This window comes from Tilletiopsis washingtonensis (genome assembly GCF_003144115.1).
Source record: "Tilletiopsis washingtonensis strain MCA 4186 unplaced genomic scaffold FA09scaffold_27, whole genome shotgun sequence".
In the NCBI taxonomy this organism is placed as follows: Eukaryota; Fungi; Basidiomycota; class Exobasidiomycetes; order Entylomatales; genus Tilletiopsis; species Tilletiopsis washingtonensis.
Genome location: NW_020312024.1, coordinates 302354 through 326232, shown reverse-complemented (window position 1 = coordinate 326232; position 23879 = coordinate 302354). Strand labels below are relative to the sequence as shown.

Below are 23879 nucleotides of genomic sequence, written 5' to 3'. Positions count from 1 at the left end.
CATTTGTACCTGCTGCCGCGCATGTCACTTTTGACGCACCACTTACTAAGCTCAGAAGATGCGCCTGCTCAGCAGCTACAGCTATGTCAGTCACTATGCAGCACCCCTAGCTGGCCACCCCCTACCCAGATTCTGTATTTGTTGAGGTATGACCTCAAGGGGTGGTGGCAGGAAGCAAGCTGCACGCCACGGCGGCATTGCGCGCACTGGCAACCCAACAGCTTGCCGCACGTATTGCGCAGGCAGCAGCGGTGCCGTGTTGCTACCGGCGCTGCTCAGTCTCTGCGTCTGCGCTGCTGACGCTGGCGCCGTCAAAGTCGCCGTCAAAGTCAAAGTTGCGGCAAGCTCAGAGACATGCGCGGCGAGGCGCATGCGCACGGCCCGCGGTGGGGCGGCGCCGGATGGTTGTGAGCGGCGTTGCTGCGCCGGACTGCAAGCAAGGGCCAATCTGCTGCGGCGAGCAAGTGCCACATTGCGGCGTCGACGTGGAGAGCGGCGTCGCTGCGACGAACTGCAAGCAGGGGCCGATCTGCTGCGGCGAGCGACGGCCGGTCTGCTGCCTTGACGTGGAGAGCGGGCGCAAGTGATGGCCGCTGCGTCAATTCTGCAGCATTGAGGGCGCCAAGTCTGCGGCAGGCCTGTCACACCCCGCTGCGCTCTGCTGGCGTTGATTTGCTGGCGGTGGAAATTGTCGCTGCGGCTGCAAACGTGGAGAGCGCCATTGCCGAGTTGGCCGTGCTTGGGGGGAACGGGCCGCACGCAGGGGAGAGCCGGGCCGCATGCAAGGGAGAGCCAGACGGCTACGCCAGGCCGCAAGCGAGTGCTCTGCTGGCTTGTACGAGGAGAGCGCCGTTGCGGGGTACGGAGAGAGGCGGCCCCATCTACAACCCTATCTCACTCCTTTCCCGTCGCTACAGCGCTGCGCCCGCGCCACGCCTGCGACGCTGTGCCGCCCTCTCGCCACTCTGCCACACCGCACCTGCCGGTCTCTCGCTTTTGCCATGCCGCTGCGCCACGCCAGCAGCTCTTTGCGCAGCTGTGCCCTGCGCCCTTGTTCAGGCCGCTGGTGCAATCACGCGTCGCTCTGGGGACTGCATCATGATTGCGTGCGTGCACGGGACGGTATCGCTGAGTGGAGAGGTATGTATGTGGGGCGACGACGGGAATGAGACGAGTCGGGCTGCGGACTGGCGGCTGCTGCGCTGGCAGTTGTGCGTGGTACTGGGCTGCGGGATGCTGGCAACGTCGGACACGCATCGCCGCGGGCCTCAGAACATCTCGCTAACGCTGAGCGTGCGCGCTTCCTTGCCCTTGCTGTTGCTCGTGAGATCGGCCGCGCCTAGCCGCCTAGACATACTCGTCGTCGCTGTTCGAGTCCTCGCCCGCAGCAGCGCGAGTGGCGCGGGCAGCAGCAACGCGTGCGGTGCGTGCCTCTGCGACGCGCAACGTTGCGGAGGCGAGGCGGGCAGCTTCGCGCGCAGCTTCGCGCGCAGCGAGTTCCTCTGGGCATCAAGGTCAGCATCAGCTGTCTGCTTGTGCTTCAGAAGCCACTTGCCGTCGACGCGCTTGTGGACCGCTTCGTAGGCAGGATCGATCTCGCGGGCGAGCGGGTTGTACGGCGCCGGCGGCTCTATGCCCTGCAGATGCTCTTCGGTCAGCATACAAGGCCTCGTGCTGCGCCGCTACTCTCACCTGGTGATAAGCCTCCGCACGAAGCGCAGCGCGCGCTGCAGCGTACGGCGAGCGCTCTTGATGAATGCGATGCACGTAATCAAGCGCGCCCATGGCCGCGGAGGGGCGCGGAGCGATGCTCATCTCCTCGAATGTGCGCTTCGTCGCGCGCGCGGCGGCGGCGGCGGCGAGGCGTTCCATCTCATCCTTCTCGGCGGCCTCCTTCTCGGCGGCCTCGGCCGTGGCCGCGTCGCTGCGCGCCTGCATGCTGAGGCTGTCCTGCTTCGCAGCCGGCATGAGCAGCTGCGTGATGGTGGCGTCGCGCTGGGCGATGGTGGCGTCGCGCTGCGTGACGGCGGCATTGCGCTCGGCGATGGTGGTCGCGGCAGCAGCGACGTCGCTGCGCAGGTTCTCGATCACCTGCGCCTGCTCGGCCACGCGAGTGGCCATGTCGAGCGATGCGGCCATGATGGCGAGCGCTAGCTGCGGCGAGGCGCGAGACGCAAGCGTGCAGGTTGAAAGCGTGGAGGCGAGGTGACGCTCGAGACACGCAGCGTGCCGCTCGGAGAGCAACGCTCGGCTCTGGCTCAAGGCGCAGGCGTGCAGGCTTCTTGGCAGGCGGTGTCAGACAAGAGCGAGGCCAGCCACGCGGGTTACGCACGGAATGGGCCGAGGCGGCGACCGCAGCGCGGCGATGCGTGGCGTGGAGCAGTAGCGGCTGAGGCCTGAGATGTGCCGCGCGCGCGCAGGGAGACGCTGACCCAAAGGGCGAGGATCTGGAGTGATGTACGCAGCGAGGTCGCAGCGAGCGCGACGTGCCGTGTGGAGGTGTATGCGGCGCGCGAAGACGACGCAGCGGCTGCGGGTGCGTGGCCGACCGGCTGAGCGATGCAGCAAGTAGAGTGCTGTGGAGAGCTCCAACGATGCGCAGACGGGGTGTGCGACGGCTGTGCAAGCGGAGTGGTGGTCGGGAGGCAGGGGGTGTTGGCGGCGCGCTCGAGGTGTTGGATTCGGCGCGCTGGCGAGAATGCCGCGCGCCGCGCCGAGCAAGGTCGATCTCGTCTCGCGCCGGCGTTCCTCTTTACCACCCCTCTCCCCTGGCACGGCGCCGCTACGTGGCACAACCGACGCTCCACTCCTGACGCTTCACGCCTCGTCTTGGCTTCACGCTCCGCGCACTCTCGACCTCTCACCACTCAGCCGCACTTCGCCACACCTCACCACTCCGCCGCACCCCACACTCTGCCGCACTTGGCGCTCTTGCATGTCGCCCGGCTGCTGCAGCGACCCCGTGTCGTCGTCCGTGCACCTCTCCAGCATGCTCGTGTCGGGCTTCGCGTCGGCGCCGTTCCTCTCGGCGCTCGTGCTCGGCCCGCTGCTGGCGCTGCTGCTAGCGGCGTACCCGGCGCTCGTCGTGCTCAGCCCCGAGCTCGTGCACGCGCGCGGCGACGAGCTGCGCTGGCGCTCGCCGTGGGGCGACGGGCTGCTCCCAGTCATCGGCGACGCGCCCACAGTGCAGCTGAGCATCGTCGTGCCGGCATACAACGAGGCGGCGCGCCTGCCCAAGATGCTCGACGAGACGCTCGCGGCGCTGGCGTCGCGCGAGCCGCTGGTCGGCGGAGAAGCCACAGGTGAAGCGTCTGCTGCAGTCACGCTCGACGAGGCGCTGTCGGGCGCCTTGGACACCGTCGAGGTGCTCGTTGTCGACGACGGCAGCAGTGACGGGACGGCTGAGGTGGTGCTGGCGCATGCCCGCGAGCACAAGGAGCAGTGGGGCCGCACCGAGTGCCGGGTGGTGCGCCTGGCACGCAACCGCGGCAAGGGCGGCGCCGTGAGGCATGTGAGTGTGTCAGTCTTCCTGACTCTGCAGCTGGGTGCTGATTCTCTGCAGGGCGTGCTGCATGCCCGCGGCGCGCTCATCCTCTTCGCCGACGCCGACGGCGCGACGACGTTCTCGGCGCTGCGCCCGCTCGCGCAGGAGCTCGCACGGATCCGCACGCCGGCCGGCCACGGCATTGCCGTCGGCTCGCGCGCGCACCTGGTCGGCAGCGAGGCCGTCGTCAAGGTGGGTGATGAGAGCCGAGCTCTGCGAGTCACGCTCTGCAAGTCTTGACACCACCATCATCCTGCAGCGATCGTTTGTGCGCAACTTCCTCATGCACGGCTTCCACCTCTTCCTCTCGCTGCTGCTCCGCCCGCCGTCGCCGCAGGCCCTCCTCGCGCGCTACCTGCCAGTCAAGGCCACGCACACGGCGCTGCCCGCGCAGCCGCTCATCCAGGACACGCAGTGCGGCTTCAAGCTCTTCACGCGCGCGAGCGCCCGCACCGCCTTCGAGGGCATGCACATCAACCGCTGGATCTTCGACGTCGAGGCGCTGCTGCGCGCCGAGATGGCGAGCCAGACGGCGCTGCGGCGCGTCGCCCTCCGCGGCGGCATGGCGGCCGTCCGCGCCAAGGAAGCCACTGGAAAGAGCGCCGAGGTGGGCACTGACAGCGCCGAAGATCCACTGCTGCTCCTGCCCCTGCCGATCGCCGAGGTGCCCGTCGAGTGGACGGAAGTCGACGGCTCCAAGATCGACCTGCTCAAGGACTCCGTCGGCATGGCGCTCGACCTGCTCGTCATCCGCGCCAACTACGCGCTGGGCCGCTGGCCGCGCCCGCCGCCGGCTCGCGTCGACGCCGCCGAGACCTGTGCACGCTAATACATCACATATAGAGCTCTATTGCGGCGAGGCCTTGTTCCAGGCGACGAGCTCGTCGAGCGTCACGCCCGTGCCGCCAAAGATGTCGAGCGCGCTGGGCAGAGGGTCAGCACATGTCGCTGTGGCTGTCGCTTCGGCCGTAGCTGTCGCTTTGGCCGCCGCAGTTGTCGCTTGAGGGGGTCGTCTGCGCACTCACCTGCCAAAGGTCAGGTCGATCTTGCCCCCGCTCAGCCGGTCCACGAGCTCAAGGTCCTGCATGTGCCGCGCGCCGCCCGCATACGTGCAGCGGATCGGCGACCACTCGGCCAGCCCTGCGTGTGCGACACTCAGCACCGGCGTGATCGGCACGCGCGAGCCACTCACGCGCGACGAGCTCCTCGTCGATGCCCTGGCACAGCCCCTCGACGTCGGCCGCGTGGATGAGAAACTCGCTGGGCAGGCGTCAGCAGTGTCGCAGATACGACCTCGGCCCACTCACCTGCAGTGCTCCGAGAGCATGCGCAGGCTCTCTGCGCAGACTGTCAGCACCGGGGCTGAGACAAACGCGTCGGCACTCACCCGCCGTGACCTCGAGGTCAGTCAGGTCCTGCCAGCGGTTCATCGCGACGATCCAGCGCGAGTCCTTCTTCCGGCAGCTGGCCAAGTGGGTGAGCCATCGGCCGGCATAGCGTAGGGCATGTACGCGCGCCAGCCTCATGACTCGGGTCGCCTCTCCACCGTAAGCCGCCTCTCCGCCGTAGGCCGCCTTTCCGCTAGCGTTCGCCTTCACACCAAATCTCGCCTATCTGTCTGCTGCTCACCTGACGTCGACGACGAGACGCTCCTTGCCCACGAGCCGCTCGAGCTCCTGCAGACGCTCGAGCGAGAACTTGCAGCCCGGAAAGAGGTACGACGTCACGATGACCTGCGCAAGCGGGGTCAGCCAGCCTGCTCTGCACGACGTGGTAGCGCACTCTGCCTGTGCAACATCGAACAGCTTGCCAACGCAGCCCGGTCCACGGTTCACGCAAGCATCGCATGACCCGTCAAGGCTGTCGCGCCTGGCCGGCACCCAGTCCTCTCGCAGGATCAGGCCATCGGCGCACATGTAGCGCCTAGACTATGTTCAGATGCGCTGCACCGTCTGCATCGAGAACGTGCACACCATCGCCGTGTTCGGCCACCGCGCTGGGCAGACCGGCACCGCCCCTGCCGTAATTGAGGCTTAGGCTGCTACGCACCTTCTCGGCGCCCTTGTCCAGCCACTCGAGCGCATTGTCGCACGTAATGCCGCCGCCGACGTGCAGCGCGCCCGGCCACGCCTGCAGCGCCTCTGCTGCCGCGGCGTCGTTGCCCGGCCCGAGCTTGATGACGTGCCCGCCGGTGAGGGCGTGGCGGCGGTAGAGCGCGCCGTAGAACGACGCCGGCTGCTGCGACTGCCAGTTGGTGCGCAGCTCCTCGGGCAGCGCCGAGAGCGTGCCGCCGACGATCTGCTTGACGGTGCCGTTGTGCAGGTCGATGCAGGGGCGGAACTGCGCCCGGCGGCGCGGCGCGGAGCTCATGGTGGTGGAGGTGAGGGAAGGAGTGAGTGCGAGCAACTGAGAACTCGAGCGCACGCGCATTCACAAGCCCGAGTGCCGAGGGGCGGTCGGCCCGCAGCGCTCCCGATGCCGCATCCCCGCGCAGCCCTGGCTTGCCTCCGCACCTCCACCCTCCAGCCACGCCTACCACGCCTTCCGTCTCGGCCACTTCGCTCTAATCCACCTCGTTCCTGGCCACTTTGCTATTGGCCTCAGGTGGTAGCTGCGATGGCGCTGCCCGCGCCGCAGTCGCGCCTGCTCGCGCGCCTCAAGACGCCCGGCTTCGCCGGCTACAACCTCGCCTGGTCGCCCTTCTACCCCGACCGCCTCGCCGTCGCCGCCGCCGCCAACTACGGCCTCGTCGGCAATGGAAAGGTGTTCGTCGTCAACTGCCGGCCTGGCGCGCCGGGCAGCGACGGCGCGCCAGGCATGGCCGTCGAGCGCGGGTGAGTGGGGCGTGCGTGCCGCCCACTGCCGCGCTGAGCCATCTCCAGCTTCGACACGCAGGACGGCCTGTACGACGTGGCGTGGTCCGAGGTGCACGAAAATCAGCTCGTGACGGGCAGCGGCGACGGCAGCCTCAAGCTCTGGGACATTACGCTCGCGGTGAGCCGTCCGTGCCGCGCCCACCACGCCCAAGCTGACACCCCGCAGGACCACCCGATCCGCATGTGGGCCGAGCACCAGCGCGAGGTGTTCAGCGTCGACTGGAACAACCTCAAGAAGGAGGTCTTTGCCAGCAGCAGCTGGGATGCTAGCGTTCGCGTGGTCAGTCGCCGCCGCACCCACGCACAGCCATCACATCTGCCCTGCCGTGTGTGAGCTCACACGTGTCCGTGCAGTGGCATCCGGAGCGGCAGCAGTCGATCCTCAACCTCACAGCCCACACCGCGTGCGTGTACGGCGCGGCGTGGTCGCCACACAACGCCGACCTGCTCGCGTCGGCGTCAGGCGACGGGCACCTGCGCCTCTTCGACGTGCGCGTCGGCGACGGCCCGCAGTCGCCCGTCGCCACCGTGCCCGTCGGCGGCGAGGTGCTCTCGCTCGACTGGAACAAGTACCGGCCCATGACAATAGCGACGGGCTCGACGGACCGCGGCGTCAAGGTGTGGGACCTGCGCGCGGCGGCATCACGCGCCGCCGCTGTGGCGCCCGGCCCAGCGCCGGCGCGTGCCATGATGGGCGGCGAGTGCACGGCGGTGCTCATGGGCCACGAGTACGCCATCCGGCGCGTGGCGTGGTCGCCGCACTCGGCGTCCGTGCTCGCCAGCGCCTCGTACGACATGTCGGCGCGCATCTGGGACGCCGACCTCGGCGCAGCCATCAACGCCGGCCCGCGCGTCGGCGCGCAGAACGCCCAGCGCGCGCGCCACGACCTGCACACCGAGTTTGTCGTCGGGCTCGGGTGGAGCCTGTTCAACGAGGGCGTGCTGGCGAGCTGCGCGTGGGACTGCGAGACACATCTGTGGGCCGCGGGCTAGCAACACATGCAGTCACACAACGCGGCGGGGTGGTGAAAGGTGGTGGATTGCATGCGCCGGGCCGGACGATGCGCTACGCCTGGGCCCTGGCCGCTTGCCCCTCTGGCGCCGCGCCCTCGGTCCATTCCCGCCAGCCAGCACGCATCCGCGCCCGCGCCGCCTCGAAGCTGTCGAGCGCCGGCCGGATGTCGAGGTGGAACACCGGCTCGCCGTCCTCGTCATCGGGGCACGAGTAGTAGTCGATGACGTAGCGCACGTCGTGCGGCTGCGCGCCAGGCGCCGCCGCCGGCCGCCGCACGACCCAGTCGTGCCGGTCGAATGGCGGTTCGGAGCTGGAGGACAGGTCAGAGGAGGCAGCATGGAGATGCAGATCCGGCACTCACTTGAAGCGGGAGGGCGCAATCGCACCGAGCCAGCTGAACAGGCGTGCCTTGGGCGAGAGCGTGCCCGGCCGCCCCTGGAAGCGTGCGAGAGAGACCTGTGCAGGATCGCTGGCAAGATTTGTCAGCGCTGTAGAGTGCGATTCGTCGGCGCATGAGCAGTGCAAGTCCTTGCCGTCCACGCCAGGGCGGGGGCATGACGCCGCATGCTTCACGTCGGCGAACGACTAAGCTCTCTTCCCTCCACCAATATCCCCCCCCCCTCCCCCTTGCGCTGGTCGTCGATTGTCCGCAACACTCACGAGCCCATTTCCTTCTCCCAGTCGAGCACCTCGCGCCACGCCCGCTCGTTCAGGAAATTGTGCACCAGCACCATCATCTCGACGTGCTCTTCGGGCGTCTCCCAGCCCTTGCGCACGAGCGCATTGTAGAACTGCTGCGGCGACGGGTACTCCCAGTTGGCGCCCTCGCCGTCGGCCTTGCTGCTGCCGTCGTGCTTGACGGGGCACGCCGACGGCGCGTCGTACGGCGAGGCGCCGGGCGAGGGCGACGTGGGCGCGCGCGGGATGGTGCTGCGCACGCGCTCCGTCGGCAGCTCCGTCGTCTGCGCGGGCGCGGGCGCCTGCGAGAGGCTGGGCATGTAGTTGAGCGGGTTGAGCGCCGCGGACCAGCCCGACGACGAGCCCGACGACGAACTCGGGGACGAGCTCGGGGCCGCTGCAGGAGCTGCATCGTGTGGCCGCGCCGCCGCCTTGGGCGCAAAGGGCGACGCCGACGGCCCTGCACCCGCGGCGGCGCCCGGCGTGTGCATCGGGCAGCCCGGCGGCGGAGCACCGGCCGAGGACGCGGCAGCCGGCGGTGCCGAGGAGGGACCAGCAGTGCGGCGCCGCAGCGGCACATAGCCGGGCGACCACACGGCGGCGGGCGCGGCGCCGGCGTCGAGGTGCGAGCGCAGCAGTGCCGCGACGGCACGCTGGTTGTTGGCAGGCGGAGAGGGGGCCGACATTGCGAGGTGGCGGGTGATGGTGGTGGGCGGCCAGGGTGCTGACCGAGCGCGAGACCCGGCCATTCCCGCGGCCCGAGCCAGACATTTTTGGCGCGGGCGCGTCACGTGCGGGCGAATTATTCCAGAGCGGCGGTGCCGGCCCAGCCAAGCCTCGCCTCTCACCAACACCTCCCCCGCCTGACTGCCGCACACCTCTCGCCCCCGTCACCTCAGCACCTCACTCCCGCTCAAACTGCAGTCATGGCAGGCGCACAGTCGGACGACGTCGTGTGGGCCGTCATCGGCGCCGGCGAGGGCTCGTTCTGCTCGTACAAGATCAAGGCGCCCTCCACCAAGACGGTGCGTGTGCCGCTGCCGGCCAGCGCAGCCCTCTGCTCACACCCGCGCGCAGCACATGACCTTCTGCCGGCAACCGATGAACCTCAGCGGCCGTGAGTCCGCCCGCTCTGCAGCATGTGACCTACGCTGAGCCCTGCGCAGAGTGCAACCGGCAAAGCTGCCCGCTTGCCAACGCCAAGTACGCGACGGTCCGTGAGATCGACGGCGCCATCTTCCTCTTCGTCAAGACGGCCGAGCGCGCCCACTCGCCTGCGCGCCAGTGGGAGAAGATCAAGCTCTCGAACAATTACGAAAAGGCGCTCGCGCAGATCGACCAGGAGCTGCCGTACTGGAGCAACTTCATCACGCACAAGGCCAAGCAGCGCCTGACGAAGATCACGCAGTACCTCATCAAGATGCGGCGCATCAAGCTCAAGGAGGAGGAGCAGTGAGTCGCTTGCTGTGCCGCTGCAGACCGCCCGCTCACAGCCCGGCAGGCCCAAGCTCGTAGGCATCAAGAAGAAGACGGAGCGCCGCGAGGCGACGCGCGAGGCCAAGGCGCTGCGCGCCGCCAAGCTGGAGAAGTCCATCGAGGCCGAGCTGCTGGCGCGGCTCAAGAGCGGCGCGTACGGCGACGCGCCGCTCAACGTCAACGAGGACGTGTGGAACGCGATCCTGGAGGGCAAGGCGCAGGCCGAGGGCATCGAGCTGGAGGACGAGGAGAGCGACGAGGAGGACGAGGAGGACCTGCTGGAGGAGGAGTTCGAGGACGAGGAGGGCGTGGGCGACCGCGAGTTCGTCAGCGACGACGAGAGCGAGAGTGACCTCGAGGGCGACTTCTCGGTGAGTGGTGTGCGTGCCAGCGCTGCAGCGCACGGCCTGACGCCCGCGCAGGACGACGAGTCATTAGGCCTGGCCTCCGACTCGGACGCTGAGTCGGGCGAGTCCGACGAGGAGGAGGGCAGCGAGGCTGGCGACGACGGCGACGAGGCCGGGCGGAAGCGCAAGGCGGCGCCGCCCGCGGGCCCGTCCAAGCGGGGCAAGACAGACAAGGCAAAGCCAAAGAAGGGCAAGAAGGGTGAGTGGCACGCGCACGCGGGCGCACGACGACGGCTGAGCATTGCGATGACACAGGCGGCGCGCGGCTCGAGGTCGAGTACGAGGAGGAGACGGCACCGCTCACACGGGAGCAGCTGGCCAGCTGGTGAGGGGGTATGGAGTCGGCGCGAATGCATCACGTCACGCAGAAACAGGTCAGATGCCGAGTTGGGTGAGGTGGCTGAGCGCGGCGGGCGTCAGCGCAGCAAGAGTGCACGTCCGGAGCTTACTCACAGATCGAGCTGCTCAAGTGCCGTCACACACGGATAGCCGTGCAGCTGCGCCTCGGCGAACTTGGCGTCGCGCACGCGCTCGTCGATGCTCGAGCGCGCTTGGTCGACGTCGCGCCGCAGCATGCTGCCGCTCTCGGCGCCGCCGTACTCGCCGACGCTCGTGGGTAGGCACAGCGCACGTGCGGCGCTGAGCTGTGTCTTGAACGAGCGGGCCGCCAGGGACTTAGCCAGCGCTGCAGTCGCCGCGCCCGCGAGATTGGCCTGCACGGCGAGTGCACGCACAACAGGCTCTTGGAAGGCGCGCGCGATGGCACTGGCGCCGTTCCAGGCGCCTTTCGGCGAGCGGACCGCCGTCGCCAGGCCTGCGATGAGCGCGGAGAGGCACGCGCGCGCCTCGGCCTCGACAGCAGACGTCCGTGTCGGAGGCATGGCGAAGAGGACGCTGCCGAGAGCACGCCAGGCATGTACGGCAATGCGCTCGTCGTCCGCCGCGGCGGCTCGAGCTGCTTGCGCCTTGCGCAGCCAGTCCTCGTCCGATCTGGCGTCGAGCGTCATGGCGTCTACGGCATTGGCCAAGGCCCATACCGCTCGCATGCGCACGAGCGGGGTCGAGTCGCGCAGCAGCCCGTTCTCGCCAAAGACGATGGCCTGCACCTCCGCTCTGCAGCACCAAGGGTCATCTGCTCCTCGCGGGCGTTGGCTTGCCTCTGCGAGAGCGACGCCAAGAGCTCGTGCGGCAGCAGCGCGCACCGTCGACTCGGAATCGCGGGCGAAGCGCTGCAGCGCGCGAGTCAGGCGGTCGGCGTGCTCGGCGGCATCGGCTGCGCGGATGTTCGCCCAGTCGGGTAGTACCTCGGCCCAGAGCGCCCTGCACGTCGACGACAGGCCGTCTGTCAGGACGGCGCGGGTGATCAAGCCGTGCAGCTGCTCTGGCGGACGAGAGGCCGTCCCTGTGCAGCTGTGCGCAGCCTCTGCGCGGAGCATCTGGACAAAGGCCTGCGCTGCCGCCTCTCGCACGACACTTGCGCCGTTCGGGCTTGCGAGAGAGTCGCAGACCAGCTGACCGGCGTGCAGTTGCCGGGCGTCACTGTCGGGGAGTCAGCCAGAATGCGCAGCTCGTTGCGGGCCACTCACCCCAGTGCATTCCAGCGCCCCTGCGCCAGCGCGCCAAAAGCCCTCCACGCCTGCGCCCCGACCGCCTCGGCATTTCCGTCCTGCTGCACGGAGAGGAGCAGCTGATCTGCGATCTGCCGGGCAGTCTCGTCGTCCTGCACATCTGTAGCCGGCCCCTGATCCGACGAGCCCAGCAGGAGGCCCAAAAGGGCGTATGCGCTGACTGCGATGCGCGGCTCGCGGCAGGCGCTCAGTGACAGCGTCGGCGAGCGGATTGTGGCTGCATGCTGCTGCAGGAACTTGGACTTGCTCGTCGTCTGCACAAAGATGCGGATGACCTGCGATGCAACGCGCCTCAGTGCACGCAGCGGAGAAGGTCGATCGCCTCAACTCACCTTGAGCAGGGCCTCGGTGCTCTCGAGGAACGCCCTGGGCAGCTGCTGCTCGGCCCGCATCGTGACTTCCAGCTCGGCGCATCTCTGCAGCATCACTGCCAGGCGGGTGCGCAGCTCGACGAGCATCTCGGCGATGCGCGCCGACAGCGGCGTGAACTTGTCGCCGCGTGTGGACAGACTTCGCGGGCGTAAGCTGAGGTCGCTGACGAGGCTGGCGGCGCACTCACCGCTCCTGCGCTGCGGCCAGGGACCCGGCCCTCTCTGCGCCCTGCAGCAGGCTTTCGACGGCATGCATCGAGCCCACCCGCACTGCCAGCGACGGGTCCCGCTCCATTGCGGAGCACAGGCTTGCACTTCCAGCCGTACCTCCAAAGAGTACCCATCGCCAGTGGGGCAGTATACCGGTCGCGTGCGACTGAGAAACGGGATCAGCATGGCGATCGCAGGCACAGAGCAGTGTACTGACGATGCACAGGGCAGAGAGAAGGTTCAGAGCGCCCAGGCGGAGCGTGCGGGCAGCTTCTGCCTCGCTGTGGGCGCGACTGTTCAGCAGTCTTGAGCTACGAAGGCGACCGTGGAGCTCACCGTTGCGGATCGTGATCGTCAGTCCCGCTCTGGCTGGCTGCACTCGTCCACCCTGCCTCATCGTCCGTGGCCTGCCGAGCCCGCGGCTTAGACGGAGAGGCGGGCAGCGTCGGGCTGCAACCGAGGCGGGACTGGCTGCGCGGTGCTGCTACCCCAGCAGCAGCCTCACTAGGCCCTCCACTGCGGGTCGGCCCGCGCCTGCCGAAGGTCAATGCACCGCCTTGAAAGCCCATACGCTCGGCCTGCACAGCGGACTGGGGTGCGGGAGCGGCAGCGATTGTGGCAGCTCCACCGCGCACCAGGGCCGCAAGTGCCGTGTCGAGCAGCGCAGCGATCGTCGATGCGTCCAGCCGCGACGCTGGAGCGCCTGAGGCTGTCTTCGCACTCGAGCTCGCTCCACTATCCGGCCCTTGCGTGCGCATCACCGCCGCTCCGCACGCCCGCAGTGCGCTGGCCGCCGCGCGCAGCCAGCTGTCGTTGCCTCGATGCGACAGCGCACTGATCGCTGCAGCGTGCAGCCGCGGCAAGGCCGACGCAGGAGGGCCGATTGCTGTGAGGGCAGGGAGCAGACGCCGAGCAGAGTCGGGCGCCAGGCTGGGGAGCGTGCGGAGAAGGGCGTCCCAGTCGAGCACATCTCCTACGGCAGCCGTCGTGTTGGCCGAGACGAGCGAGGCCAAGAGGGCATCGAGCTGCGCTAGCTTCTCGCGTCGAGTAGCACCCGCCAGCGGCGGTGCTGCATTGACAGAGAGTGCGGCAAGAGTCTCGAGTAGACTTGCGAGAGTGTCGGCGTCGGCTGGGCGCTCACTCTGAGCGTGGCTGGCGATACTGGTGGCGGCCGTCGATGTCTCAGCTGGCTGATTGTCCGTCATGGCCAGCAGCTGTGCGCGGCTAGCAGCGCATCCACGAGGAGGCTGCGCTGTACAAGATGACGCAAATGCAGAGCGCAGTATCTGAGCGCAATTTTGGCGGCAAAAGTAGGCAGGTGCGGGCGAGGGTGGGAGCGTGCGGTGAAGAGGGACGAGGAGATGGGGCAAGGTGGAGTAGAGGGGCGACGCAGATGTAGGTCGGGCGCGGCCCGAGTCCCGAAACGCCTCAGACGCGTCGCGCGCGCCAAAGCGCACAACACAACGCTCGCCCACACCGGCGCACCTTCCCGCGCAACCACATCCCCCCCGCGAGACTCCTCACCGCCGCTCCTGCACGTCGCAGCGCCTCCTCACTCGCCAGCGCGCGGCCTCAGCGTACCGTTTGCTGCTCGTCTGCAGAGCACATTCCACCGCTTGGCCTTTTCCGCCTCGCACGCAGCCTCTCTTCGCTCAGCGCCTCCGTCGGCCCTGTTCACAGAGCCGCACCTAGCCCTTCTGCTCCTGTGAGCTCAGCACCTCTCTATATCGCCTACCATGGCGCCGCGTGCCCGTCAGAGCGTCGGAGGCGCTTCGCGCGGCGGTAGGAGAAGCGTAGGCAACGATACAAGTGAGCACTTCGCACGGCCCTGCGCACCGCCTCGAGCTGACAATCCCCACCCAGCTGCGGACCTCTCTGCGGCCGGCCGGCGAAAGGCACGCTTCCGCCCGGGCACAGTCGCGCTGCGCGAGATCCGCCGCTACCAGAAGTCGACGGACCTGCTCATCCAGAAGCTGCCCTTCGCGCGCGTCGTGCGCGAGGTCGCCGACGACTTCATCACCAATGTGTACGACGGCACCGGCGGCGCGGGCCTGCGCTGGCAGAGCAGCGCGATCCTGGCGCTGCAGGAGGCCACTGAGGCGTACCTCGTGCACCTGTTCGAAGACGCGTGAGTGCTGCGGCCCGAGACAAGCGAGCACACACGCCAGGGCGTCCGCCCGACTGCCTTCGCTTGCTGCATCACCCGTCCGGCCACGAGCGCGCTCGCTGACCTCTGCCCGACACAGCAACCTCTGCGCCATCCACGCCAAGGTCAGTCAGCGGCATTGCCGGCCCAATCGTGACCCCGACTGACCCGCCCTGCACCAGCGTGTCACCATCATGCAGCGCGACATCCAGCTGGCGCGGCGTATCCGCGGCGTGTGGGGCGGCATGGGCTGATCGTGCGGCCACCGCCGCCGCCAGCCTGCTCGTGACCGCTCTCATGCCTCGCCATATCCTGTATCATCCCATCGCCCCGGCCGTAATCATCTAGTCACTGTGCTCTGCATGTGCTGTCTCCACACACACTCTAGTGCTGCGCGCAAGCTGCGACGGGATCACTTGATCGCAAAGGCGCCCGGTGTAGCTGCATAGCCGCGGTGTCAGCACTCTGGACTGGTCGCTCCCGGCGCCACCTTGACTAATCGCAGCGAGAGGTGTGACAGCGCGTGTGTGTCTCGACGCCGCGTCCGTCGCCCTGGCGGAAGCCAGCTACAGTCACCGATGAGCCAGTCCCTGTGCTCGAGGCGATGCCGGCCGCTCATGTAGTTCGATCGCGTCTGCCGCTTGGTGGCGAGTCGGGCGGCGATGGAAGGGTGAAAACTCACGAGCGATGCGGCACATATTCACAAAGCTGATCCAACGCGCGGCGGCGTCGTGTGGCGCGCTTTTCTGTCAAGCCGGCGGCTGCGGCGCCTGCCTCGCGAGTTTTCAGCATCGCAGCTTCTGCATACATCCGTGCGCAGGGTCTCGAGCGACTGCAAACGCGAGGACAACACGACCTGCTTGCGACCGCAGTTACAATGGCGCGCGCCAGTGAGCTCAGCGCCGCTTTACGGGCGCTCGCGGCATAGCGGCCACTGGCAGTCCCCTGCACTAGCGTCAGACAGGCGCAGCTTTGATCCCTCCAGCTGTGCCTGCGTTACGCATCCTCCGCCGCCCGCTCGGAACTAATCTGCTCCTAGCATATGGCATCCGCTACCTCAGGGCCGATCCAAGCGCTATCACAAGCTCAAAGGTAGCAACGACGCTCTCTCGCAGACGCGTTTGCTTCGCCTCGCCCGACAGGCTACATCTTGTCTGAACGAGCGGCAGGGACAGGAGAAGCGACAGCAACAGGCGTGTGTACGCGCGGATGTAGTGCATTTCATGGCCCTGAGCAACCGAGCAGCGTCTGCGACCGCCCCAGAGCAGTGCTGTCCATCAGTCGAATGGTCCTGCGCAGCGATGGAGGGTGAGCCGGGGTGCTGCGCTGCCCGAGGGGCCGCAGACGCACCTAGGTAGTCCTCCTTCATGAGGCCCACAGCGAACTAGGCAGCGCACGGCTGGTCAGCCGGGCTGCACAGCACGCACACGCCTCCACTCACGATCTCGTTGGCGTCGATGCGCGTGCCGACGATCCGCAGCCGCACCTTCTTTCCCTTCACGATGGTCTGCGACGCACACGGTCAGGGCACTGCTGTGCTGTGAGCAGCAGCCTTGCAGACTCACCGAGCCGTCGGCGCTGGCGTATTCGGCCGGGTTCGAGTCGGGCTGGAACTTGAAGTCGACGGGCAGCAGGTGCACCGACGTGAAGATCTGCAGCGGCCCCACCGTCGCGAAGAAGCCCATCTTGTTCACGTTGGTGACGAGGGCGTCGACCACCTCGCCCTTGAACTGTGCGCCAAGCCGGTCTGAGCGCTGACAACGCACTGGGAACAGCTGCGAGGGGGAGGCAGGGCAAGTGCCCTGCCGCCCGCGCACGACTTCACCCACGAGGTCCCGGCGCAGCGACTCACAGGCTTCAGCACGACGGCATTGTACGTGCTCTCGAACTCGGCCTTGCCGTCGCCGCCAGGCAGGATGACGCCGTCACCGACATCGATGATGCCCGTGACCTTGACGATGAAGCCGACCTTGCCCGTGCAGGTGCCCTCCACCTCCGCCTTGAGCTGCTTGCGCACTGCCGACGCGCACAGTGCGTCAGCGCCGGGGGCTGGGCGTCTCTACGTGATCGTTGGGAGGCCAAGAGGCGAGTCAAAGCGCCAGTCTAAGGCAGTACGCTCCGCCAGTCCAGGGCAGAGCGCTCCGCCCGACGCTCCTGAGAGCGAGCCCCCATCCTTGCACGAGCTTGCCTCTCGCACTCACGGTAGTCACTCAAGCTGGGCCCAAAGTAGCTCGGGTGCAGCTGAATCTTGTGCGTGAGCGTCTTCAGGAAGAACATGGCGCTCGAGTTCGCGTTGGACGGGCTGCCCAGCGAGACCGCCTGCTCGGACTGCGGTCACCGCTCCCTGCGCTGCTGCTCGGCGGAGTGCTCGCGGTGGCGCTGCGCCTGCGCACACGACGTGGCAGCGAGAAGTGACGCAGGCCGCGCGAGCAGAGAGGGCGGTGACGCTGCGATGCGGAACGCCGAGAAGCAGGTGCAGCAGGATGGTGAGGGTGCGGAGGAAGGAGTGGCCGAGGCGCGGCCGCTGCTCTCGAGCGGGGCGCGCGCGACGGCTGCACGTGACAGGCGCGTCTCGCGCGCGCGCGCGCGCGCGCCGCGCCGCGCAGCCTTGCCGCGCCGTCGTGCGAGCCGCGTCGTGTTGATGTGCCTCCACGCCGCGTCGGATGCTTGGCCTCTTGCCGACCCACTCCCACACCCTCCAGCGTATCGCAAGATGGCCGACGCCCCCTTCCACGGCGACGACCCGTTCGGCGCCGACGACGACGTGCCGCTGCGCCCGACCTTCGAGCAGCTCAACGCCCAGCTGCTCGCCCGCGGCTACCTCGCCGCGCCGCTCTCCCTCGCGAATCTGCCGAGCGCGGCACTCGCGCCGCTAGCAGACGCGATCCACACGCTGCTCGCCCAGCGGCAGGAGGATGTCGACCTGAGAGATGCGCTGGCCACCAGAAACCGCCAGCTCAGCGACAAGCTGGAGCGCTGCGAGCGGCGGGAGCGCGAGGAGAAGGAAGGGCGTGAGAAGGTTGAGCGGGAAAGAGAGCGCGAGAGGGCCCGCGTCGCGTGAGTCACGCCGAGCGCCTGGCTTCGTTGCTGCGTCGCTAACTCTCGCCACAGTGCACTCACTGCCGAGCTGCAACACCAGGGCGGCCAGCTGGCGTCGGCCCGCGCAGACCTCGCGGTCGCACGCCGGTCCGTGCAGAGCATCAAGGCTGCGGCGGCGTCCCAGCGGCTGGCATCAGAGCGCGCCGACGTCCGCCTCCGGGCACGCTATGCTGAGGCCACACTCGCTGCATCGCGCGGTGTGGCGCCGCAGCTCGCCATCGTGTCAGCTGCCTTTGCGGCCGGCAGCTCGGAGCCCAGCGCGAGCATCGGCAGCATCGTGGCCGACGCCGAGCAGCGCGCAGCCCAGCGCGGCGACGAGAACCGCATCCTCAAGCGCCTCGCCACCGACTCGCTCAACGCTCTCCGGCGTGCGGCCCACAGTGTGCATGTTCTGCTGCCCGGCAACGAGGGCCGCCCGCCGCCGCAAGCGCTAGGCACACGAGACGTCTTCCCGCCCAGCCAGAAGCTGCCCACTGTGCTGGACGGCAGTGCTGCGCACCCGGCGACTCGCGCACTAGTCAGTGCGTCTGAGGCCATCACTGCCGGAGCCGAAGCTCTGCGTCTGGTCCGCGCGTCGGAGGCATCGACGCATGCCGCGGCAGTGCGATCTGCCCGCGACGCGGGAGCAGAGAGCGCCCTGGACGAGTCGGCAAAGGCCAGCAGCGTGCTAGGTGCGAGTGCAGCGTCGGCGCACGCAGCAAGCATCGGCGCGAGCGGCATCCTGCGCGTGCGCAGCGACAAGGACGAGCGAGCGGAGCTGCAGGCCAAGCTCGTGCACGCAGTCACACGCCTCGGCGAGGCAGAGACGCGCCTGGCAGCTGCAGCGCAGGCGGATCCACGCAACATCGCCAGCAAGCTCGAGGAGCTCGCCGAGCAGGAGGCAGTGCTCCGCCGGCGTCTGGAGAACACGGAGGCCGAGGAGCGCGGCATCGAGTCCGCCAGGGAGGCGCTCCGCCACGCGCAAGAGGAACTGCGGCGAGAGCGCATGCAGTTCGCTGAGAGCCGACTTGCTGCCTCCGCCGCGGCCGCTGCTGCGACGCCCGCCAGGCCAGTCGCGCAACTGTTGCCCGCCGTATCGCCCACTGCAAGCAGCGACCAGCCTCAGACAGTCGTAGCTCTGCTGAGCGCCGAAGGCCCAGCGCCGTCTGGGTTCCACGCGGAGGCAGGCGTCGAGCTCGCTGCGCCGCAATCGAGCCCCCCGGAGGGCGGGTCCGCCGAGTCGGGTCTCTCGGCGCCTGCAGAGACATCGTTCGCGGAGGGTAGCGCTTCGACGAAGTCTTCTCCTCAGCTGCGGCGCAGCGCCCGCAACAGCCTCAGCGCGAGAGCATCTGCCAGCCCAACGCAGCCGGTCCTGCAGTCGGCTTCGTCGCCGCTGCTGGCCGCGCCCTCCTCTGCGACGAGGAAGAGACCGCTCGGTGACGTCGACTCCAGCGATGCACCCCGCGTCAAGAAGGCTGCTGCTGCGAAGAGCTCGTCTGTCCGCCTGGTACACAGCACTCCAGCCGGCGCCGGACCGCTGCGCTCGAGCCACGCACAGAACGCCTCCGTCCCAGCGGACGCTGCCCAGGGCGCTCTGCGGAAGAGCAAGGGCGAGGAGCGGAAGCCGGTGCGGCGAGTCGCTGAGGCTGCACCTGCTTTTGACCAGAATGCGGGCATCTCTGGCGCTGATGCACGGGCGCGCACCACGAATGAGGAGCGCGTGCGGCGGGCCCGGGAGCGCGTGCGGGCGCGTGTGGGCGCGCGATAAGGCCGTCGCATGGGATTTCTGCATGCTCTTTGTACTCTATACCAGCGATGTGATGCTTTCAGTGATGCGATGCTTTAGCGATGCTGTCTAGCAGCGATGACAGGCCTGAGCCAAGTGGCAGCGTTAGAGGAGGACACGCACGTGATCTGGCTCTGGCGGGCGGCGGCGGCGCGCCACGCATGGAGCCTCGCGCAGTGCGGCTAGGCTCGATCGTCACCTCCACCACACCTCCACCACACGGCCTCTCGTCATGTTCGGCCCGACTCGGTGAGCAGCCAGAAGAGACCAAGCCGTGTGCGTGACACCGTGCTTATTGCATTCCCATCCACAGAGGCGGCACGCGGGGCGGCGCAGCAGAGTTCAGCTGGGACAATGTGCGCGCAGACAAGGACCGCGAGAACTACCTCGGACACTCGGTCGCCGTGCCCACGGGCCGCTGGCAGAACGGGCGCGACGTCAACTGGTACAACAAGGAGGGCGGCGTCGAGGAGCAGGAGCGCGAGCGCGAGAAGCGCCGCGAGGAGCTCAGAGAGGTCAAGATGCGCGAGGAGGAGGAGATGAACCGCCGTCTGTGAGTACGCCGGGCCCGCGGGCATGCTGCTGTGGAAAGCGAGAGGCAGCTGCTCACGCCTGACGGACCAGTGGCATCAAAGCTGGCGTGCTCTCGTCGTCCACGGCCCCGGGCTCTGCACTCCTCCGCGGCTCGGCGGCTGCTCCTGGCGTTGCAGGCACAGGCGCCAACACCGCACCGCTCGCCAACTCGAGATGGGGCGGGCCGTCATCCGCAGCGGAGGGCAGCAGCAGTCGAGGGCCGGCAGAAGACAACGGTCTCTCGCACGAGGACCGCAAGCTCGCGCGCAAGCTCGCCAAAGAGCAGGTCCGCGAGCAGCGCCATGCTGAGAAGGTCCGCGTCCGCGCCGAGCGCGCTGAACGCCGCCGCGAGCGCGACGAGCGCGAGGGCAAGGTGCGTCGCGGGGACCAGGGTGGGCGGGAAGGATCACGCGGCGCTCGCGGCCGCAGCAGAAGCCGGAGCCGGAGCCCAGACGACCGCTACGCTCGTCGGTCGACCGAGAGGCGCAGAGACGAGCGCGGCGCTGTGCGCGAGCGGGACGAGCCGCGGCGATCCAGCGCGCGCGACGACGATGACCGTCGGCCCTCTGCTCGCCCATACGAGCCGGCAGCGCGGAGCCGCAGCCCGCACGCGCGTGACGCTGCCGGAGACGCCTATCGCTCCCGCCATCGCGAGCGAGACTAGGCTGCGCCACGCCCAGCCCGCACTGCGACCCGGCACACATCCCTCGCTCAATGACATCTCGTTTCTCACGCCCTGTCTGCCCTTCTGCAGTACGTCCAGGTGCAGAGCACCGCGCCCGTCGTGCCTGGCGAGCTCCGCGCCTTTCTGAGTCAGGCGCTCCGCGTCTCCCTCGAGCAAGACCGGACAATCGAGGGCACGCTCATCTGCCTAGATCGGCAGCAGAACTTGGTCCTGAACGAGGCCTGGGAGGTGCGGCGAGGCGAAGGCGGCGAGACGCAGGAGTCGCGATGCTGGCGCGGCCTCATCATGCTGCCCGGCCGCGCCATACGACGGGTGGAGCGAGCGGCACCAGGCAGCGCGCCGCCCTCACGAGCCGGTGCATTCGCCGGCGACGACCGTTCGCAGTGGGCGTTCGATGACGACTTTCTGTAATGGACGCATAGCGTAGCCTGCACGCCTGAGCCTCGCCGATCGCGCGCCATTGGCAGGAAACAGGTACAATTACAGAGGCCTGACGGCCGCAGCACAGCGATCGGAGCCGCCTCATGGCAGGGGCTCTGCAGATCCACTCAGACGTGCCAGGTGCACGTACACATCTGAGCGAGAGAAGCGCTGTCAGTCAACGCGCTGGGTACACTCGTCCTGCAAGCGCACGCACCCGTGCCGTAGCCCTCCATCGAGATCAGCTTCAGGTCGCCGCCGAAGTAGCGCGCGTACTGCGAAGCGTGGGTCGTGAGCAAGCGCTCTTACTCGCAGCGCACGAGGAGCTCACCAGGCGCGCCAGCGGCAAGCCGTAGCCGAAGCCGGCCATGGGCGCCTTGAAGTCGGAGGCCTGGAAGTCGGGGTCTGGCGAGGTGTCAGCGCGCGCCGCATTGCGAGACTGCTGGCGACTCACCGAGGTCTTCCGACTGCGCAGTGGTGTACATGTACGTCCAAACCAGCGGCATCTCGCTGCACATTGCCTGAGTCAGCAAACGAGGCACAAGGCGCGCTGCATGCCAAGCACGCACCTGCGCGGGATGCCGCCGCCCTCGTCGCTGATCTTGATCGTGATGTCCTCCTTGCCCTCGACGACGATGACCTTGATCGGCGGAAAGTGGTCCTCGTTCTCCACGCCGTAGCGCTCGACGACGGCGCGCAGCGAGTTCTTGAGGAGCTCGAACATCATGTGCTGAGGCGCGCGCGTCAGTCGGCGCAGCCGGGCGGCGCAGAGGGCTTTGACTCACGTTGAGATGGCTCGGCACGTACCTGCCAGAGCCAACAGGGTCAATGATGCGCCGCGCGCTGGGCCAGGCTCCACTCACATGAACGTCAGGTTCGGCGGGCAGATGAGCTGCACGGGCGGGCCCTTGAAGAGGCCGTAGTGCTCCTCGCAGATGAAGCGCGCATTCTCAATCGCCTCGTGCGCCATGGCGCCGACATTGGTGTTGGTGCAGATGATGCCCACGTACTTCTCCGGCTCCTGCCCGCCGATGCGCCCGCTCGAGCCGAGCGGCTCGCCGTCGAGCGATGCGGGCGTCTCTGGGTTGGTGCGCGCGAGCGCAATGTGCTGGCCGATGAGGATGCGGATGCCGATGCGCGACATGTAGAAGCGGTCGAGGAAGCGCTGCACGTCGGCCTGGATGTTCTGCCCGCGCCGTGCGCGCTTGTACTCGAGCACGCCTTGGGCTGAGCGCAGTGGCACCGGCGATGGGAGGTAGAGGGGTGGGTCGATTGCGTAAGACGCCGGCGAGAAGGGCCGAAGGAAGCAGGGACTCGGATGTGGGGGGGCCTCTGACAGCACCGCAACCCAGCACCACCATCTGACTCAGCCAGGAGAACGCGACTCGCTGGCGCGCGTAGTCACGACTCCGGCGAGGGAGGGACAAAGCGTGTGCACTCACCGACAGTCGTCACAACGGCGTCGTGCCGCTTCTTGATCGTCTCGAGACAGCGCGTAAAGGACTCGTTGTAGTCGTGCACCTCTGGCGGCCACGACTTGATGTTGGCGTGGTTTGCATAGTATCTGCCGGCGGCCGTGGTCAGTCGGGCGGCAACAGCGCGCTGGGGCAGCTGCGCGTGCGGCGCTTGCACCTCGACAGCGCGGCATCGCTTCCACCTGCTGCAGCGCTCTTCCGTCACTCCTCGATGCAGACTCTCACCTCCGGTCGATCGGTTGCCGCTTGCGATCCTTTGGCCCACCCAGCTCCGCGACGACATCGTCGCCCACCTTGCCGTCATCAGACGCAGCCGAGTCAGCTGCGATGTTGCGAGCGCGCTCGCGCATGCGCCAGCTGCTCATGGCGGCATCCCGGCCCTCCTCCAGCTCTGCGCCCTCGGCAGAGAGCGACGGATTTGGTGTCGAGCCTGGCAGCGAGGCCGGATTCCGCGACACGGACTCGGACAGCTCAGCGCGGATAGCGTCGGGCAGCTGCGGCGGCGGGAACTTGACCAGCTCCTGGAGGTCGCCCAGGGTGTCAGACGAAGCTTCGAGCTGGCAGCTCGAGGCCACCCTAAGCAAACTCGGGTCTCGACATACCTCGAAGCTCTGCGCGTACCAGTCCTTGACGCGGATGATGCTCGGCATCTCGTTGAGCCCGTTTGGCAGCTCGTCGAGCTCCTTGACTCGGTGTGCCAGGCGGATCGGCAGCTCCTCTGCGCACGTGGGTAAGCATACAAGACAAAGGCGCTCGCGTGCACTCTGTGCCGCTGCAGCAGCCAGCGCACGCACCAGCAAGGAAGCGGCCGGCCTGCATGATAGTGCCCGGGTTGCGGTTCTTGCCGAACGCGACCATCTGCGCCAGGCTGATGCCCGTCTGCGGAAACGAGGCGAAGTGGTGCAGCTGCGACCATGTTCGCCGCGAGATTTGATACGCCCTGCGCGCAGCGAGGTCAGCGACGTCTGGCCTCGGCGGGGCGAGTGCGGCTGCAGCTCACATGATGGGTGCGTGCCAGCCGGGGCGTCGCGGGCCTGGCGCCCGGTGTGTGGAGGAGCAGACGAGAGGGGAAGGGCTGCGCTGCCGAGCGGTCCAGGCGCGCGGTTGTGGTGATGCAGCGGTGCTTGCCCTGGCGAGGTGTGCGTTGCGGAGGTGGTGGTGGGAGGACGAGCGGTGCGGCAGCGGACCCGCCGTGGATCGGTGCGGGGACCATGCAGCGCTGCGGCCAGGCCGGGGCATGCCGGCTCCGCAGCCGCCGGGCTCGTGCGCCTGGCGCGCGTGACTGCCGCTGCACCCGCGCCCTGCGTGACTCGCGCCTCGGGTGCGGAGTCGAGTGCGGGGAGCAAGCAGAAGGCTAAATTGCACTTCCACTCCAGCCGCAGCATCGAGAGACTCGCCCCTGGGACGAGGCTGCGGCTGACGCACGCTGGCTGCAGCCTCAGCAGCATGCTCGGCATCCTGAATCGACGCTGATCTGCGAGAGGTCCCGAGACGTGACAGCCCGAGCGCCG

At 68.2% G+C, this 23879-nt stretch overlaps 13 protein-coding genes across 13 annotated transcripts; 6 read left to right on the top strand and 7 right to left on the bottom strand.

The window, feature by feature from the left end:
• Positions 1-1084: 1084 nt before the first annotated feature.
• On the bottom strand, positions 1085-2325 carry FA09DRAFT_170108 (hypothetical protein). Its single transcript, XM_025739287.1, has 2 exons — positions 1693-2325; positions 1085-1637 (listed from the first exon to the last, which is right to left on the bottom strand). The coding sequence occupies exons 1-2, from the start codon at positions 2137-2139 to the stop codon at positions 1269-1271; spliced, it is 816 nt and encodes a 271-aa protein (XP_025595109.1). The 5' UTR covers positions 2140-2325; the 3' UTR covers positions 1085-1268.
• A 664-nt stretch (positions 2326-2989) lies between these two features.
• Positions 2990-4373, top strand: FA09DRAFT_302594 (hypothetical protein; the record flags this gene model as incomplete). The annotated part of the gene is made up of 3 exons (XM_025740404.1): positions 2990-3511; positions 3563-3736; positions 3804-4373. The coding sequence occupies 3 exons, from the start codon at positions 2990-2992 to the stop codon at positions 4371-4373; spliced, it is 1266 nt and encodes a 421-aa protein (XP_025595108.1).
• An 18-nt stretch (positions 4374-4391) lies between these two features.
• Positions 4392-5924, bottom strand: FA09DRAFT_323607 (Phosphoribosylformimino-5-aminoimidazole carboxamide ribotide isomerase; the record flags this gene model as incomplete). The annotated part of the gene is made up of 7 exons (XM_025741095.1): positions 5594-5924; positions 5174-5277; positions 4932-5008; positions 4852-4882; positions 4737-4804; positions 4570-4684; positions 4392-4467 (listed from the first exon to the last, which is right to left on the bottom strand). The coding sequence occupies exons 1-7, from the start codon at positions 5912-5914 to the stop codon at positions 4392-4394; spliced, it is 792 nt and encodes a 263-aa protein (XP_025595107.1). The 5' UTR covers positions 5915-5924.
• Positions 5925-6160: 236 nt separating this feature from the next.
• FA09DRAFT_302621 (WD40 repeat-like protein) lies at positions 6161-7413 on the top strand (the record flags this gene model as incomplete). Its single annotated transcript, XM_025740407.1, has 4 exons — positions 6161-6378; positions 6427-6538; positions 6587-6700; positions 6775-7413. The coding sequence occupies 4 exons, from the start codon at positions 6161-6163 to the stop codon at positions 7411-7413; spliced, it is 1083 nt and encodes a 360-aa protein (XP_025595106.1).
• Positions 7405-8806, bottom strand: FA09DRAFT_332730 (hypothetical protein). Its single transcript, XM_025743581.1, has 3 exons — positions 8096-8806; positions 7797-7904; positions 7405-7745 (listed from the first exon to the last, which is right to left on the bottom strand). Exons 1-3 carry the CDS (start codon positions 8797-8799, stop codon positions 7487-7489), a joined length of 1071 nt encoding a protein of 356 aa, XP_025595105.1. The 5' UTR covers positions 8800-8806; the 3' UTR covers positions 7405-7486.
• A 200-nt stretch (positions 8807-9006) lies between these two features.
• FA09DRAFT_332729 (Mak16 protein) lies at positions 9007-10369 on the top strand. The gene is made up of 6 exons (XM_025743580.1): positions 9007-9138; positions 9191-9230; positions 9280-9565; positions 9615-9960; positions 10012-10195; positions 10252-10369. Exons 1-6 carry the CDS (start codon positions 9040-9042, stop codon positions 10323-10325), a joined length of 1029 nt encoding a protein of 342 aa, XP_025595104.1. The 5' UTR covers positions 9007-9039; the 3' UTR covers positions 10326-10369.
• Positions 10370-10371: 2 nt separating this feature from the next.
• Positions 10372-12290, bottom strand: FA09DRAFT_341790 (hypothetical protein; the record flags this gene model as incomplete). Its single annotated transcript, XM_025744495.1, has 5 exons — positions 10372-10396; positions 10450-11535; positions 11583-11899; positions 11957-12134; positions 12184-12290. 5 exons carry the CDS (start codon positions 12288-12290, stop codon positions 10372-10374), a joined length of 1713 nt encoding a protein of 570 aa, XP_025595103.1.
• A 76-nt stretch (positions 12291-12366) lies between these two features.
• Positions 12367-13570, bottom strand: FA09DRAFT_170024 (hypothetical protein). The gene is made up of 2 exons (XM_025739286.1): positions 12423-13570; positions 12367-12371 (listed from the first exon to the last, which is right to left on the bottom strand). The coding sequence occupies exon 1, from the start codon at positions 13408-13410 to the stop codon at positions 12538-12540; it is 873 nt and encodes a 290-aa protein (XP_025595102.1). The 5' UTR covers positions 13411-13570; the 3' UTR covers positions 12367-12371; positions 12423-12537.
• A 119-nt stretch (positions 13571-13689) lies between these two features.
• FA09DRAFT_323597 (histone-fold-containing protein) lies at positions 13690-14708 on the top strand. The gene is made up of 4 exons (XM_025741094.1): positions 13690-14014; positions 14069-14333; positions 14452-14476; positions 14534-14708. The coding sequence occupies exons 1-4, from the start codon at positions 13942-13944 to the stop codon at positions 14603-14605; spliced, it is 435 nt and encodes a 144-aa protein (XP_025595101.1). The 5' UTR covers positions 13690-13941; the 3' UTR covers positions 14606-14708.
• Positions 14709-15557: 849 nt separating this feature from the next.
• FA09DRAFT_323593 (putative DNA-directed RNA polymerase II chain Rpb7) lies at positions 15558-16665 on the bottom strand. Its single transcript, XM_025741093.1, has 6 exons — positions 16553-16665; positions 16204-16367; positions 15917-16081; positions 15793-15858; positions 15702-15735; positions 15558-15642 (listed from the first exon to the last, which is right to left on the bottom strand). The coding sequence occupies exons 1-6, from the start codon at positions 16626-16628 to the stop codon at positions 15629-15631; spliced, it is 519 nt and encodes a 172-aa protein (XP_025595100.1). The 5' UTR covers positions 16629-16665; the 3' UTR covers positions 15558-15628.
• Positions 16666-17008: 343 nt separating this feature from the next.
• FA09DRAFT_363475 (hypothetical protein) lies at positions 17009-19265 on the top strand. Its single transcript, XM_025745595.1, has 2 exons — positions 17009-17408; positions 17463-19265. Exons 1-2 carry the CDS (start codon positions 17065-17067, stop codon positions 19195-19197), a joined length of 2079 nt encoding a protein of 692 aa, XP_025595099.1. The 5' UTR covers positions 17009-17064; the 3' UTR covers positions 19198-19265.
• A 182-nt stretch (positions 19266-19447) lies between these two features.
• On the top strand, positions 19448-20452 carry FA09DRAFT_335582 (hypothetical protein; the record flags this gene model as incomplete). Its single annotated transcript, XM_025743776.1, has 3 exons — positions 19448-19464; positions 19529-19764; positions 19926-20452. 3 exons carry the CDS (start codon positions 19448-19450, stop codon positions 20450-20452), a joined length of 780 nt encoding a protein of 259 aa, XP_025595098.1.
• Positions 20453-20861: 409 nt separating this feature from the next.
• Positions 20862-23228, bottom strand: FA09DRAFT_332722 (alpha-ketoacid dehydrogenase kinase; the record flags this gene model as incomplete). The annotated part of the gene is made up of 11 exons (XM_025743579.1): positions 20862-21048; positions 21111-21168; positions 21225-21298; positions 21348-21403; positions 21463-21623; positions 21679-21700; positions 21757-22120; positions 22336-22457; positions 22594-22889; positions 22971-23086; positions 23163-23228. Coding segments are annotated over 11 exons (1388 nt in total), but the record flags the coding sequence as incomplete, so codon positions are not given.
• Positions 23229-23879: the final 651 nt, after the last annotated feature.